Source organism: Trachypithecus francoisi, unplaced genomic scaffold (genome assembly GCF_009764315.1).
Source record: "Trachypithecus francoisi isolate TF-2019V2 unplaced genomic scaffold, Tfra_2.0 Lachesis_group6, whole genome shotgun sequence".
NCBI lineage: Eukaryota > Metazoa > Chordata > Mammalia > Primates > Cercopithecidae > Trachypithecus > Trachypithecus francoisi.
In genome coordinates, this window is record NW_022681471.1 from 125,331,190 (window position 1) to 125,348,750 (window position 17,561).

The window sequence follows — 17,561 nt, forward strand, 5'->3', positions numbered from 1 at the left end:
TCTCTCCTTGATTCTGTATTTAAAGCATTTCTTTATATTTTACATATAGTCTAAGAAAGTTAAATTACTCTTGGTGACTATCCAATGGTTTGGTGACCCCAATTTAAACCAGGAGCCAGCAAACATTTTCTGTCAAGGACCTGATAGTAAATATTTTGGGCTTTGTAGGCCAGACAGTCTCTGTTGCGATTACTTAACTCCACCACTGTATCACAAAAACAGCCATAGACTAAAACAAACAAACATAAAAAGCAGCCATAGACAATATGTAAACGGCTGCACATGGCTGTGTGCCAATCAACTTTATCTGCAAAAACAGGTGGCAGGCTGCATTTGGCCACGTGCTATAATTGGCCAACCACTTCTCTAAGTTTCAAAGAAAGACATAAAAATGTTCAAGTTGACTCAAAAAAGCAGCTAGGAATCTTTCTAATGAGATGTACCCAGCAAAGAGCGAATTCATCGACATGCTTGTGTGCGTGGTCTGAGTGTGGGAGGTAACTGAGGAAGGATGACAGAGTGGTCACACAGACAGTTGAAAGTAAGCCAATCGCTTTGAAATTACCAATTGGCGTGAGACTTATGTCCAGGTAAGATGACTGCATTCTTCCTGGGCTCACCATTAGGTTCTCAGAAAGAAGAAAAATGCACCCTCTCCCCTTAAATTGCTGTTTTCTGCTTAAAGGCTGAGGGAACTCTTCCCCAGTCATGGAGACTCATCAAAGCAGGATGGGAGTCCCCATCAGTCTTTGCCTTACACTAGCGATTTTCATCCAGCGTTAGGAAAAAACACCAAAATGACACCAAAGGGTGATCCCTTTTCCCATGCTTTGTAAATCACAGTGCTCTTTTCTATACAATTAGGAGAGGGGATGGGGGAGATCTGCATACCTCCCCCCACCCAGGACACTTGGCAATGTCTGGAGACATTTTTGGAGTCACAACTAGGTGAGGGGTGCTATGACATCTAGTGGGTAGAGGCCAGGAATGCCACTCAACATCGTATAGTGCACAGGACAGCCCCAAATGTCACTAGTGCTGAGGCTGAGAATCTCTGAGCTAGAGCGTCACGTAGGAGGATAGCTATAACTGGGGAAGTCTGCGGACTGAGAAATAGGGCTTAGAGCTCTTACGCCAAACTTCTCTCCACCTTGTTTCTCTGGACAGGCTCCTTCAGTGGCCCAATCACTGCAGTCATCACTCCTTTTTCCTTTGAAGTAAGAGAATCTTAGAGAAAGTTGGGTCTTAGAGCTAGAAGTAAACTCAGATCACCTGGTCACATAAGGCAGCCCTTCTCAAATTGTACTCTGCACACAAATCACCTGGGGTTAATTCTGCCTGACTCAGCAGACCTGGATGGGGCTTGCAATTCTGCATTGCTAAGTGGCACTTGCTCCTATACAGACACAGGTAGTCCCTAGATCACACTCTGATTAGCAAGTCATTGCTTTCAGATGAGGTGGCTGCAGTGCATTAAAGTTAAGTTGGTTCTCCCAGTCACTCAACTAGAAATTCTCAAAAGAAACTTAAAAAAGACTTCCTGGACCCTCACACTCTAGCCACCAATTTAGTTAACCACAGATCCACCTTTCCTCTGGCACCTGGCAGCATCCTGCAGATACTGTACCCTGGAGGCAGTTTTGGAAATCATCACCACTGAATGCAGTCCTGCTCTGTCTCCCTAGCTCTTTTTTTTTTTTTTCTTCCCCCCTGAGACAGAGTTCGCGCTCTTGCCCACGCTGGAGTGCAGTGGTGCAATCATAGCTTGCTGCAGCCTCAAACTCCTGGGCTCAAGTGATCCTTTCACCTCAGCCTCTCAAGTAGCTGGGACTACCGGTGCTCACCACCACACCTGGCTAATTTTTTAAAAAATTTTTGTAGAGATGGTGGGGGGGGGGGGGGTTCTTACTGTGTTGCCCAGGCTGGTCTTGAACTCCTAGCCTCAAGCAATACCTCAACCACCACAGCCTACCAAAGCACCGAGATTACGGGCATGAGCCACCACACCTGGCCTCTCCCTAGCTCTTTAATAACCAGTGGAGACTCCTGCCCCATGGAGCAACTTGGCTTGGCCACTCCCTGGAGAAAGTTCCTTGCTGATCATATAAACCACTCAGCAGCCAGCCATTTCTAGAAATGTCTTTCTGGGAAGAGGCTGAAGTTTGAGAAATTCAGAAAAGGAAACCTTTATCAAAAGAGAGCTAGCCCCAATTTCCGCTTAGGTTCGTGTCGGCTGGAAACAGGTGGAAGCCCTGAGAGAGCGAGTGTGTGTGAAATGAACATGGAGTCCTGCAGAAGGAAGGAATGTTCTACCAGCGAGTGTCCTCTGGATCCAACCTGTTAGGAGCCTGTGGGACGAGAATTTATGGATGTGTTTTCAATTTCTCTGACAGAATCTGTTTGGATTGAGGACAGCTGTTTCATCTTTGAAATATGTGTTCCATAACAAGCGCTGGAATCACACATCAATTGCTCCCTTCATTCTGTGAGCCAAGCCCTGACTAAAGGGGTTTGGAAATCCCCACAAGGTGCTCTCTGCTTATTGCTCATTCAGAAAGAAAAAACATGTCTTTAATGAAATGCAGTATTGAGGAACAGCCAGAAATAGATGCTCCCTATCTGCATTCACATATGGTAGCTTCTTTCTGGCCAATTGACGACCAATGAACTGGGGAAGAGCTTAACAATGGGCACTCCAGGCACCCTGTGCTCAGCCGAAGCACGCTAGTCCTGATGGAAGTTGATGGAGATGGACATTTCTAGTCCTTTCTCAACCCATGAAAGCCCAGGAAACCCATGCATGACCCAGACTTTTATTTGCAAGGCCATCCTGGTTAGCTCTGGCTAAGCCTCCAGAATTAAAACTGATGGGCTGTCACTTTTCAGACAAATTCTATTTGTTCATTCTCCCCCTCTGGGTTTTAACAACATCATGGTGACAGGAAATGTCCAAGGCCCACAAAACGCTGTTCTTTCATGAGTTTTACTAACAGACTCGTTTCTACATTAACACTATGCTGGAGAGACTTCTCTGTCTGGAAGTGCAGAGAGTATTGAGTTTTAGGTTGCCTGAAAATAAGCAAGTTATACACTTTCTTGTGTTCCATGAATTCTTGCTCCAAATTTCAAACTAATCAATACATAGTTCAGTATCCATGCATACTGATGCTTTTCTGCTCTTCAAGCCAATATAAAGGTACAGAGAAATGGAATTTTCTACCAAGTAGCTTCCTTTCTATAATTTCCCATTAATTGGGAGACAGGTTTTTAAAAAAATATATCCCTTAAGAGATCTGAGTTTTTGCTTTGTTTTGTTTTTTGGAAAAATGACTGCAGGGACTGGGAAAAAAGCATTTGGCTAGTCTGATCTGTGTTTACTTTCTGTGGCCTTATAATTAAACTAAAATGTTATATGTCCTTTAACAACACAAAATTAATTGAAGTATTTCCAACTAAAGCTACTGAGCTTCAGATGATGTCTACCATTTGCCTGGTCATATTCCACGCCAAGTACTGTACAGCAATTACCTCATTTAATTCTCACAGCCATGCTGCTGTGGCAAGAGCAGTAGTTCACTCTACAGAGATGGGGAAACCCAGGCTCAGAGAAGTTCAGTCCCTTTGACAATGGCACACAGAGCCAGGACTCAATGGAGCTGGAACTCAAGTGCAGTCCTATCGGCCTATGACATTGGTGTGACTCCCTGAAAACTCAATATTGAAATTCTGTTGGAAGACTATTCTGGCTGGCGCGGTGACTCATGCCTGTAATCCCAGCGCTTTGGGAGGCCGAGGTGGACGAATCACTTGAGGTCAGAAATTCGAGACCAGCTTGGCCAACATGGTGAAACCCTGTCTCTACCAAAAATATGGAAAATTAGCCAGGTGTGATGCTGTGCGGCTGTAATCCTATTTACTAAGGAGGATGAGACAGGAGAATCACTTGAACCCAGAAGGCAGAAGCTGCAGTGAGCCAAGATCAGGCCACCGCACTCCAGCCTGGGCAATAGGGTGAGACTCTATCTCAAAAAAAAAAAAGATTATTCTGTTTGCTTTTAGGGTATCATGAGACCACAAAAGTTTCCAGGCATGGCTTTAAATGCCATCAATATGCCAATGGCTTGATTTACATCTCAAACCTTAATGATTCCCCTGAGCTCCAAACTTGAATGTCTAAGAGACATCGCTCATGTAGCATTTCCAAAAGGGAGCTCCTCACCTAGTCTAGCCATCTCAGTAAATGGCAACTTGGTTGTACCATTTTATATCCAGTCCATCAGCAAATCTGTTGGCTCTACCTTGGAAATACAGTTTGCCCTCCATATCCATGGGTTCTGCATCTGTGGATTCAACTGTGGATTGAAAATATTCAGGAAAAAAGTGGATGGTTGCATCTGTACTGAATGTGTACAGACTTTTTTCTTGTCACTATTCCATAAATAATGCAGTATAACAACTATTTACATAGCATTACATTGAACTAGGTATTCTAAGTAATCTAGAGAACATTTAAAGCAGACAGGAGGATGTGCATGGGCTATATGCAAATAATACAGCATTTTATATAAGGGGCTTAAGCGTCATGAATTTTGGAATCTATGGGGGGTCCTGAAAGCAATTCCCCACAGATACTGAGGGGCAACTGTAAAACTGGAATTCAAGAATTTTTCTGGGGCAAGCCCCCATCATCACTCACTTTTTTTTTTTTTTTTTTTTTTTTTTTTGAGACGGAGTCTCGTTCTGTTGCCCAGACTGGAGCTCAGTGGCACGATCTCAGCTCACTGTAACCTCTGCCTCCCAGGTTCAAGTGATTCTTCTGCCTCAGCCTCCTGAGTAGCTGGGATTACAGGCGCCCGCCACCATGCCTGGCTCGTTTTTGTATTTTTTAGTAGAGACAGGGGTTCGCCATGTTGGCCAGGCTGGTCTCAAACTCCTGACCTCAAGTGATCTGCCTGCCTCGGTCTCCCAAAGTGCTGGGATTACAGGCATGAGCCACCGCACCTGGCGTATTTGCAATAATAGACTCTTGACCAGAGCCCTGACTTCCAGTCTTGCTGTCCAACAGTCAGAATGGTTTGTGGACAACCCAAGTCAAATCATGTCACTCCTCTGAATTCCAGGACTTTACCTGGTCCTTCAAGACCCTGAAGCATCTGCTGTGTCTACCCTCCTCCCAAAGGGAAAACAAACCCAACTTCAAATACCCCCACTCCCATCCCAAGGCTGCAGCCATCCACCCCTGGTGGGCCCCCAGCAGGCTAGGCCATTTCTACCTCAGGACATTTGCACTTGCTATCCCCTCTGCTGAGGCTATCCTTTTCCCAGCTGTACCCCCAGCTGGTCCCCTCCCCTAACTAACCAGTGGGGACCCCTCTAACCACCAACCACCCATATTAAATAGCACCTCTTCTAGGTCAAGGATCTGTGGGCATCCTTTGTTCCTTTCTTTTCTTTCTTTCAAATTTTCCGTAAAGTAGAAAGTTTTCACGAAAAAAAAAAAAAAAAACTCATATGAAAAGACATAATTCAACCCTTGTGGTTCCCAAATAAATAGAAAATTTGCTCTTGAAAGAAAGGATGAAAGAATGAATGAATGTTAGACCATTGCCCAAGCTGTACTCCCCAGCCTTCACACAGGGCAAACACAGATGGCCTGAGGACAGTGTTCCTACCCAATCCTTGGAAACTGATAGCCTCAGTCTGAATTTTCATTTGGTCATCGCCCACCCAGCCAAGAACAAGGAATTTTAAAGCTGACCTAATGGACTTCACAATCTGTATGCCAGTCTTAAGATGGGTCTTTAACTTTACTGGATAGTTCTACCAAGTCATGGGGACCAAGTTTCCGGAGGTTCTACTGTGTAGAAACACACTGTGAAATCAGTATCTCTTCCATTTACAACATGTTTGTTGCGGACTCTGTGCTTATTTTATTTTTAAAAATAGAGTTGAAACATTTAATATTTAATAAGGTACCAACATTTACACCGAGTGTTACAATAAAAAAAACCCAACACGTTGCTATGTGGTCATTCCAATACCAAATGTGAATATATCTCATCAAAGTCACCCAGAGGCTCATTCCCAGCACCTCTAGGATGGCAAATAAATAGTTATTACCGCGACGGTGAAAATAGGGTCTGCTTAATGTTTCTCAAGTCAGATATATAGGCTCTCTCCTCATGTAAATCATTTCAGAGGCTAGAAGCTTAGTCTGATAGAACACTGCCCATACAAAATTAAAATGAAAGCATAATATTACAATTATGTGGTAATTCAATAGTTCTCCTTGGGTTTCTCATCTTTTCCAGCTCAGCATCTAATAATGAATACTAAGTAGAATTCGCACATGTTGGTAATTTAAAGTAATCAGTTCTCACCTAAGTGACACAAACTGCTCTAAAATGTTCCATTTCTGTGACTTATTAGGCTCAAAATCTATCTATTTACACATCTCCTTTGTAAGGTCTTTGGGAAAGACTGAACAAAGAACTGAGATTATCCGGTTCCAAGTAACAGTAAGCACTGAATATTGAATGACTTCGACTTCTAGCACATTCTGCCTTTCCCTGAAAGCCACATGAGCATCTGCAATCCCAGGGGATGCACTAAAAACCACTTAGAAGAAACACACATGTCACTTCCAGGGTGCCCTTATTGATGCTTTTGTACAACACATTTCCTCAGTGAGAGCAAGAAACACGTGATGTGTGTCATGAAAGAGCTCCTTTCCCATGATGTGTTGATGGTTTTTTATGTAAATACCTGATTCAGAAGGAATCCAGAAAGTTCCACAAACATCTAAAGCCTTTGGTTGTAGAAGAGGAAAAAAACATTATTCTGAAAGATGCTTATTTCACCTCCGTGTCCCCGTGCTGTTCATCAGATCACCAGATAAAGTGGATAGAAGTTCTGCATTTGGAAAGAGCAAATACCCTCGGGATCCCTACCCAACTACATTTACAAGAGACAGTGCATGGCAGCATGTTCCCCATGGGGTTTGTCTGAGCCCCCAGGCCCCTGGGCGAGTGGACCACATGACTGAGTTAGGACTCCATAGAAGGAAGACAGTTTGCTGTGGTAGTCCCCACCGCAGACTCCTCATCCTTGACCTTAGTCTACCTGTCCAACTTTGACCTTCTATTGAGGAGAGCCTGAACTCCACAATAAATCAGAGGCTCAACTTACAAAAGAAAGTAAGACTGGGTTGTTTCAGTTAAGTAACTCTTCCAACTGTTTGCCATGAATTCGCAGATATCTCTACTCTAAGCACTGGAGAGGACACAAATCCCAAGCTCCCCCTCAGTGACCCTGGCCCAGAAGCATATTTTCCCTTCATTCCCTTCCATGGCCTCAGCCAGATTAGAAAGAAATGCTGTGGTTTCACTGACCTTTGGCTATCTTTTCACTGTTTCATGTTCCCTTTTGAAGCTGCTCGTTTCAGCTAAAAGGACCTCCTGGATTCTATAAAGCCAGGCTATAACTAATACTCTCTCCCAGCACACGCTGGCTCTAAGGAGACCACAGGGGAATAAGAGGGGAACTACATGAAGTGGTCATTAAGACTTTTTAGGATTTAAAGCCCAGGAGAATCCAACTTCACTTGTAAACGTTCCGTAGAAACCACAACACCAACACTAACATTAAGACCTGTTACTTGAGGCTTACGTACTATAAATATGACAATGAATTTTATTCTTTTATAGGACCAAGGATTACATTCTCTACTATTGACTGGATATTGTCACACTGAGGTGGCTACTTGATGTTATTTTGGAAGGAAGGGGTCAATGAATTACACAAATTTTCTTAGTGTGTCAGCATGATCTGACTTAAAAATGTCTTAACCCAGAGAAAATATATATTTTGCATATTAATCAGAAGTTTCATAGAAACCCATTTGTAGCTAGGTTTTTGTCCAACATGAAAATTCTTATTAGAGCTAAGAAATTATGGATTTGGGCTGGGAATTCTAGGTCAAACCTGAGAGAAGGGGTGGGGAACAGGAAGGTTAGAAGAGCATTTACAGGGGTTTGGCAAGAATGAAAACAAGAAGGGCAATGACAAGGACACAAGGATGGCATCCAATACAGCAAACTTCCCTCCTGAAGACCAACACTCTTCCTTAATAAGATAGTATGAATTTCGTTCAGAGAGTAATGTGACTAGCTCAATATTTTCCTTCCCACACTAGTGTGTGGCTAGGGGGAACCATGTGACAAACTTCCAGTCAATGCCTACAAGCTGAGCATCTCTGGGGAAGCTTTGCTTTCCTGATAGACATTGTACCTAGTTGCTTGCCTCTCCCTTCCTTCCTCTTCCCGCTTAGAAAGCAGGCATGATACCTGACAGTTCAGGAACCATCTTGCAACTCTGAGGCAATAAGCCAGAGGACAAAAGGTGAAAATGGTGAAAAAGAAATAGCAACTGGATGGGGATCCCAATGATATTATGGGGACAGTCCTGGAGTACCCCCTCTCAGGGTTCTTATTCAGCCCTTCAGCGTTTGCTGGGTTTTCTGTTATTTGCAGCTAAATACACACCTAAGTGATGCAGCACTATCCAGTGACAATGAGATTGAAAAGGATGAGGGGCACTTAGTGAAAAGGAAGGGACAAAGACTAAAGAGAAAGGGCAAGTGGGATAATCTTACTTATACAGATCATATGGTGCACCTAATACATAGCTTAATTCCTTCCCGCAGAAAAGACCAAAATCCTGACTAAAAGAGTAAATATGTCGTTAAGTTCAAATACAAAGATGCCCAGTGCTCAAATTGGCTGTATAAAATTTAATGCTGTCCTCCTGTGTTGTGATTGCTAGTATGAAGTGCATGCTTATACATTAAAACTGGACGTTTTGCATCCTACAGAGAAGATAATGGAACAGATTTAGAATCAATTTAGTATTTCTCTTGCAATCCATTTAGAGGGATTCTAACTGAGCACTCGTATGCCTCATCTTCTCCACGGCCGTATCCGATAAGACCTGAGAGGAAAAATAAGTAGTAACATTGGGTAGCCTGTTTGGACTCTTGCATATGCTACTTGGAAATGAAAGCACACTTATGGCAGGCTGGGGGCATACTGGCTATGGCCCATGGAAGTGCTGAGCTGATCAATATTGAATGCATGGGCAAAAGCAATAAATAAATGAAGCAAATACAATGCAGATGCAAATCAATGATCGGGTGAGTATATCCTCAAAATAAGGATGTGTCCCTTTGTATGGGAGAAGACACAGCACAGTACTATATGCTCCAATAGTTCATCGTGCAGTCCCAGGATGCCAGTCTTGCACAGAGAAATGATTTCTTCACACTCATCATGGCAGGCGCCCCTGACGTTGGTTCAGAAACTGATGGATAAGCCAGATACAGGCTGAGAACAGGAGCAAGAAACGGGATGGTCGTGAGTGGACCCACTGGCATACTTGCAGCTTTCACTGTGTTCAAATTTATTTCTTCTTTTTCAACAAAGTAAGTGCAAATGTCTTTAGTATGATTCAGTAACATAGCAGCAAAACTTCAAGAACCAATAAATAAGGACACTGACATGCCGATACCCCTTTGTCTTTTGGACTCAACACTTCACGTGTGTTCATAAGTTACAAACATCAGCCTTGAGCAGAAGGGGTAAAAGTTTCTTGAGTCAGCATTCATGCTCCACATACTTGTACAGATCACATCATTTACATCATTTACCCACCCACATGCCTCCACAGCAGTAGCAAACTCATTAGGAAACACAGCTTGAAACTCATACGGGGTTAAAGCTATAAAATGCCTACTCATTGATGTTTTCGTTTTTGTTTTTAAAGGTTTCATCCTTCTTCCCCGCCTTTCAAATAAAGCTTTTGTTTCCGCTGTCCCCAATGTATGATCTTTCATTGGGATAATAACATATCATTTATTTCTTTTTAAATGACACAGTCAGTGTTTTTCTGAAAATAATTGCCACCTTGTTGCTAATTAAACATGATGGATTCGGGGTCCTGGTTTGCCATCTGGGCCATATGTCTCAGAACATCCTTTTTTGTGATGATGCCAAGAAGTCTCCTGGAGAAGAAACAAAATAGAGAAAAGAGGTCAGCCTTGCAACAATGACTCATCCCTCTCCCTAAACCCCAGTGCCTTTTCCATGTGGACACAGAGACAGACAACATTTCCCAGCCTCCCTTATGGTTAGGCAGAACCAATGGAGGGAGCACTGGCCAATGTCTATGGGTGGAGGTGACAGATGCCGCTCCTAGGTCTCCTGTGCATTTCTCCCCACTCTCTCTTCTCATCTGGCAGCCAGAGGCACAGGAGCCAGTGAAGGGCTCTGAGGATTGACTTAGGAGCCACCAGATTCAAAGACCTAGGTCCAGAGCCCACCTGCAAGCCACACTGGATGTAACATGTGAGAAAAATAAACCTTTATTGCATTAGGCCACAGAGATTGCAAGCTTGTTTATTAAGGCAGTAAACCTATGATGACTACTATATCCTCTTAAATTTCAAGACTATAATCAATTTTAAAAGGGTTTATGAACGGCATTGTCAAAACTTGACCACACCACAGGAATTCCAAGTATAAGAAGAAATTTTAAGTACAAGATAAAAAGTGATTCTATTTGTAATTCTATCTTACTGGGAGGATAAAGTTTGACATTTATCTCTGACTAAATATGTAAATTGCCTCCTCTTCCAAAATTCCATTGCTTTCAGCTTATAAAAAGAATGCCACTTCCCGGAGTCCATTGTATGGGACCACCAAGACTGTATATCACACAATGCCAAGGAGCACTGCTCACAAACACTGCAGTGGAAATTGTGCCCTCTGGAGTATACAGTGCACATTTGCACAACCATTCATAGCAAGCCTTGCTTCATTATTTTACTAAATGACGACCTGCAGGAACACATCATGCCCCTTGGGTAAAATGAAAGGTCTGAGAGAAGGAGAAGTGAACAACTTCTTTGGAAACAAAGAAGTTCCATTGCCACATAAGTTTGCAAACTACTACTCACTGTATCTCCACTGTACCCCCCAGAAAAGGAGTATGGGAAGCAAACTCTGGTAGTCTCACATTAAAATACTGTATAGTATTAAATCCATTAAAATAATGGGTTTCTACTCTGTGTAGTATGATAATATACAAAAAAAAAACCAGAAAACATAATTGTAATATACTGTCATTTATTTAATTAAGGCAAAATTAGTCAAATTATCTCTTAGTGAATATGAAAAGGGAATGTAAGTATTCTAAGCAGTATTCAAATCAGCTACACTTGGTGAAATAGACGCTGATTAGTGAAACTGTCAGGCCAGAATTCTGACTTTTTTGACTCTGACTACACTGGACCTTAAACAGTCTTGGAAAAGGTATCCGTTTCTTGCGTTGGTTTCCCCATCTATCACACTGAGGGAGACAGCAAATAAGGCCCTTCCTCTCCAACTCACAGCAACATCTTTAGGAGAGAGTAAATAGTGAGAGAGCATGCTAAGCAAACAGAATAATGACAATATAATTTACAAAAACATTAAAAGAATATGTCATGACCCTACAGTGATTGTTTTTCTTAAATGGGGAGGAGTACTTCATAAACGTAGGAAGCAGGACAGAATTTGACAATTAATACTTTGCAACCCCCAATGTAATAATTAGCTTAGCCAATAATTATTAATGGATACCAAAATCATTGGGTGAATGGTTGCTGGAAAACAGAAAATTCACGTGGTCTCAAAGTACTTTTCTACAGATTATGAACAAAGAGAAAAATGTCACTTTACAATGGAGGGTTCTGGTCATCACCACCTCATCCAAGCAATGGAGCTTATCATCAACAAAGTCAGAAAAGCAGACTCTATAACATTACCTATGTTGGAATGCTGCCAAAAACGACTTAAGCCAAATTGAATCAGTAGGAAGTAATCAGACCCAGAATGTGAGACTACTGGTCTGGACTCTTCAAAGAAAATCTTTGCATGTAACAAACCTGCACATGTACCTCCTGTATCTAAAATAAAAGTTGGAATTATTTTAAAAATCTCTGTCATTAAAAAAAAAAAAACAAATAAAACAAGGCAGGGAACGTTCTAGACAAGAGACTAAAAAGGCAAAACGACGCAATGCACAAACTTTGATGGAATCTGAGTTGACATTTGAATGAATATCAACTGGATATTGGATGATATATTGAGTTACTGTTAATTTTACATCATTATGGTTTGGTAGTTATGTAAAGAAAATGTCTTAGAAGATGTGTGCTTCATTCATAATTGCCAAAACCTGGAAGCAACCAACATGTTCTTTAGTAGGTGACTGGATAAACTGAACTGTGGCATATCCAGACAATGGATATTCTTCAGCAATAAAAACAAAAGTGCTATCAAGTCATGAAAAGACCTGGAGGAAAATCAAAACGTATATTGCTGAGTGAAAGAAGCCAGTCTGAAAAGGCTACATACTGAATGATTCCAACTACATAACACACAACACTCTGGAAAAGGATGGAGACTATGGAGACAGTAAAAAGATCAATGGTTGTCAGGGTTTGGGGGTGGAAGAGAGGGATAAATAGGCAGAGCACAGGGGATTTTTAGGGCAGTGAAACTATTCTGTATCATCCTGTAATGGTGGATACATGATATTATATATTGTCAAAATCCACAGAAATATATGACACAGAGTACACTCTAAAGTAAATTATGGATGTTAGTTAATAATAATGTATTGATATGGTTCATCAATTACAACAATACAACAGTAATGCAAGATATTGACAATAGTGGAAACTGAGGGGGGAGAAGGGGATATATGGGAACTCTGCACTTTTGCTCAATTGTTCTGTAAACCTAAATGTTGTTATAATCCTGAAACAAGACCTACCTAAAGGAAACAAATGTTAGTACTCTTCTTTGCAGTGAGATGCTGAGTTCTCCTGGGAAAACCATCTGTGAGTATGAACACAGTTGATAGATTCAAGGTCCAACAAGGGCTCTGGTCTCCTCACACAGGAAGGTTGCTGGGTCCAGCTGGCAGAGCATGAAAACATTTCTTTCCATTCTGATTTGTCTTAGTTGCTTCGGGCTCAACTGTCATAACGAGGGCCCATTGCAATCAATCAACCAGAGATACACATTTTCTCAAGGGCACTGTTACCCAATACTTTGCCAAATCACCCTGCTCCTACGGTTGCAAAAGCTTTAGTGGGCCCCGGCCTCATCAGAGTTGCCCTTTTGCTTTGGCAGCCATGTATTGCTGCTGAGAAGAGCAGTCCAGGCGTCCAGACCTGAGGCATGTCAGAGCCTTAGAGGCCCACATAAGAAATAAAGGTTTCCCAATCAACAAAGTGAAGAGACAACCCACAGAATGGGAAAAAACACTAGCAAACTACCCATCTGACAAGGGATTAATAACCAGAATGTATAAGGAGCTCAAATAACTCTATAGGTAAAAATCTAATAATCTGATCAAAAAAACGGGCAAAATATTTGGATAGACATTTCTCAAAAGAAGACATACAAATAGCAAACAGGCGTATGAAAAGAGTACAGTTGGATAGTTTGTAACACAAAGGGCAAATGCTTGAGGGGATGGATACCCCATCCTCTATGATGTGATTATTATACATTGCATGCCTGTAACAAAACATCTCATGTGTTCCATAAATATACACATCTACTATGTACCCACAAAAATTTAAATAAATGTTTTTAAACAAGGTTTCCTCCCAGGGTCAGATAAATTTTGTTCTAGCTCTGATGATTCTAATTAATTTCAAGAAAGCCATGATAGTTAGGAAAGGTAGCTTTGTTACTGGGAAGGGCCTCTATTTACAGGCAGATAAGAGTCCCCAGTGAGGCCCCTTCCCATGCAGTAGCAGTGAAATGAGTCCCAAGCTGGGCCCATAGGACTCCTTCCACCCATCCAGCCCTCCACCTGGGAAGGCTTTACGCAGGGTTTCTCCACCTTGGCACTAGTGACATTTAGGCTGGCTAATTATTTGTTGCAGAGAGGCCATTCTGTGCACTGGATAACATATAGCAGCATCCTGGGCCTCTACCCACTAGATGCAGCAGCATCCCCATCCCCCATCATGACAACCAAAATGTCTCCAGACAATGCCAAATGTCTCCTGTGGAGGGGGGACAGGATTGCCCCTGGTTGAGAACCACCAACCAGATTAAAAAGTACTAAAATAGTTCCACACCAGTTGGTTTATAGCCACTGAGCTAGACACCCTGGGATGTTCCCTGCCAACCTCATACCTTATAGAACTGCAGCGAACTCCCCACAATTCATAACAAATGAGTTCATCATCTGGCACCAGTTCTTAAATACTTTCACTGTTACTCCCAGCCAGAAGCTTTCAGACACAAATAGACCTCTGTGGGTGAATCTATAATATACCATGAACATAGGACACAGGAATCCCATTACCTGGCCCCATATCCTCAGTATTTTACTGAACAGGTATCCCAAAATGCAGCCATTCCAGGAATCTGGATACTTAAGGATGCTGCCACATATCTTCCCATAATGCCCTGGTCTACTCCCCACTGTTGTTGGTCCCAGAGAGTGCTGTACAGAGGGGATTGATGTCCTCAAGGGTTAGGGTCAGCTGGCAGGGTTCTCTATCAAAGGTCCTCCCAGCACCTGGCAGCTGATCGTGCCTCAGGAGATAGGAGACCTGTAAGAACCCAGATGGGACTGGCTCTGCAACAATTCCCTTTAACCTTGAGCAGTGTTTTGCTTCTTAGAGTCTCACCTCCTCATCTGAAAACTAAAGGGAATGGGGGAGGGGGGAGGATGGGATGGAGGATGGTTAATGGGTACAAAAAATAGTTTAAAAGAATGAATACAATCTAGTATTTGACAGTGCAACAGGGTGACTACAATCAATAATTTAACTGTACATTTAAAAATAACTAAAAGAATTGGAATGTTTGTAACCCAAAGGATAAATGCTTGAGGTGATGGAGACTCCATTTACCCTGATATGATTATTATGCATTACATGCCTGTATCAAAATATACCATATACCCATAAATATATATACCTATGTACCCACAAAAATTAAAAATAATTTTAAAAAAAGAAAAAAAGGGAAACCAAATGTCCATCAACTAATGAATTGATAAGCAAAATGTGGTCTATCCACACAATGCAAGATGATTCAGCCCTAACACGGAAAGAAGTACGGAAATATCTTCAGTGTGGACGAACCTTGAAAACATGATGCTCTTTGGGAGGCCGAGACGGGTGGATCACGAGGTCAGGAGATTGAGACCATACTGGCTAACACGGTGAAACCCCGTCTCTAGTAAAAATACAAAAAAATTAGCCGGGCATAGTGGTGGGCGCCTGTAGTCCCAGCTACTCGGGAGGCTGAGGCAGGAGAATGGTCTAAACCCGGGAGGCGGAGCTTGCAGTGAGCCAAGATCACGCCACTGCACTCCAGCCTGGGCAACAGAGCGAGACTCCATCTCAAAAAAAAAAAAAAAAAGCAAGCAAGCATGATGCTCAGTGAAAGAAGCCAAACACTAAAGGCCATATAGTACATGACTGTATTGACATGAAATGTCCAGAATAGGCAAGTCCACAGAGACAGAAAGAAGTAGAGTAGTGGTTGCCAAGGGCTGTGGTATAGGAGGTAACAGCTAAGGGGTGTGGGGTTTCTAAATTGTGGTGATGAATGCATAACCCATTTTCTACTAAAAACCACTGAATCATGCATTTTAAATGGGTGAATTGTACGATATGTTAAATAGGAGTGGTGAGAGAGGGCATCCTTGTTTTGTGCTGGTTTTCAAGGGGAATGCTTCCAGGTTTTGCCCACTCAGTATGATATTGGCTGTGGGTTTGTCATAAATGACTCTTATTATTTTGAGGTATGTTCCATCAATACCTACTTAATTGAGAGTTTTTAACATGAAGGGATTTTATTTTTATCGAAGGCCTTTTCTGCATCCATTGAGATAATCATGTGGTTTTTGTCTTCCATTCTGTTTGCGTGATGAATTACGTTTATTGATTTGTGTATGTTGAACCAGCCTTGCATCCCCAGGGATGAAGCTGACTAGATTGTGGTGAATAAGTCTTTTGATATGCTGCCAGGTTCAGTTGCCAGTATTTTTTTTTTTTATTGAGGATTTTTGCATCAATGTTCATTAGGGATATTGGCCCAAAGTTTTCTTTTTTTGTTGTATCTCTGCCAGGTTTTGGTATCAGGATAATGCTGGCCTCATAAAATGAGTTGGGGAGGAGTACCTCCTTTTCAATTGTTTGGAATACTTTCTGAAGAAATGGTACCAGTTCCTCTTTGTACCTCTGGTACGAAGAATTCAGCTGTAAATCTGTCTGGTCCTGGGATTTTTTTGGTTGGTAGGCTATTTATTACTGCCTCAATTTCAGAATTTGGTCTATTCAGGGGTTCAACTTCTTCCTGGTTCAGTCTTGGGAGGGTGTATGCATCCAGTAATTTATCTATTTCTTCTAGATTTTCTAGTTTATTTACATAGAGGTGATATAGTATTCTCTGATGGCTGTTTATATTTCTGTGGGGTCAGTGGTGATATCCCCTGTATCATTTTTTGTTGTGTCTATTCAAATCTTCTCTCTTTTCTTCTTTATTACTCTAACTAGCAGCCTATTTTATTAATTTTTTCAAAACAACAACTCCTGGATTTGTTGGGTCTGACTTTTTGAAGGGTTTTTTGTGTCTCTGTCTCCTTCAGTTCTACTCTGATCTTGCCTATTTCTTGTCTTCTGCTAGCTTTGGGGTTTGCTCTTGGTTCTCTAGTTCTTTTAGTTGTGATGTTAGGGTGTCAATTTGAGATCTTTCTAGCTTTTTGATGTGGGCATTTAATGTTATAAATTCCCCTCTTCACACTGCTATAGCTGTGTCCAAGAGATCCTGGTATGTTGTCTCTTTGTTCTTATTGGTTTCAAAGAATTTCTTGATTTCTGCTTTAATTTTATTATTTACCCAGGAGTCATTCAGGAGCAGGTTGTCCATTCCATGTAGTTGTGTGGTTTTGAGTGAGTTTCTTAATCTTGAGTTCTAATTTGATTGCACTGTGGTCTGAGAGACCGCTTGTTATGATTTCAGTTGTTTTGCATTTGCTGAGAAGTGTTTTACTTCCAGTTATGTGATTGATTTTAGAGTAAGTGTCATGTGGCACCAAGAAGAATGTATATTCTGTTGTTTTTGGGTGGAGAGTCCATATAGCCTAGAAAATCCTAAGCAAAAAGAACAAAGCTGGAGGCATCACCCTACCCAACTTCAAACTGGGTAGCGTGATGCCTCCAGCTTTGTTCTTCAAACTATACTACATGGCCACAGTATCCAAAACACTACAGTACTGGTACATAGACCAATGGAACAGAATAGAGATCTCAAAAATAAGACCACATATCTACAACCATCTGATCTTTGACAAAGCTAACAAGACAATCAATGGGGAAAGGACTCCCTATTTAATAAATGGTACTGGGAGAACTGGTTAGCTATATGCAGAAAATTGAAACTGAACCCCTTCCTTACACCTTATACAAAAATTAACTCAAGACA

The 17,561-nt window shown here is 41.8% G+C and overlaps 1 protein-coding gene across 1 annotated transcript in view; it reads right to left on the reverse strand.

The window, feature by feature from the left end:
- Positions 1-5,901: 5,901 nt before the first annotated feature.
- CLCN4 (chloride voltage-gated channel 4) overlaps positions 5,902-17,561 on the reverse strand; it is an 81,928-nt gene continuing 70,268 nt past the window's right edge. Inside the window, exon 13 of the mRNA XM_033201010.1 lies at positions 5,902-10,057. Coding sequence (XP_033056901.1) covers positions 9,967-10,057 — 91 coding nt within the window. The 3' untranslated portion in view covers positions 5,902-9,966. The remainder of the gene's footprint in view (positions 10,058-17,561) is intronic.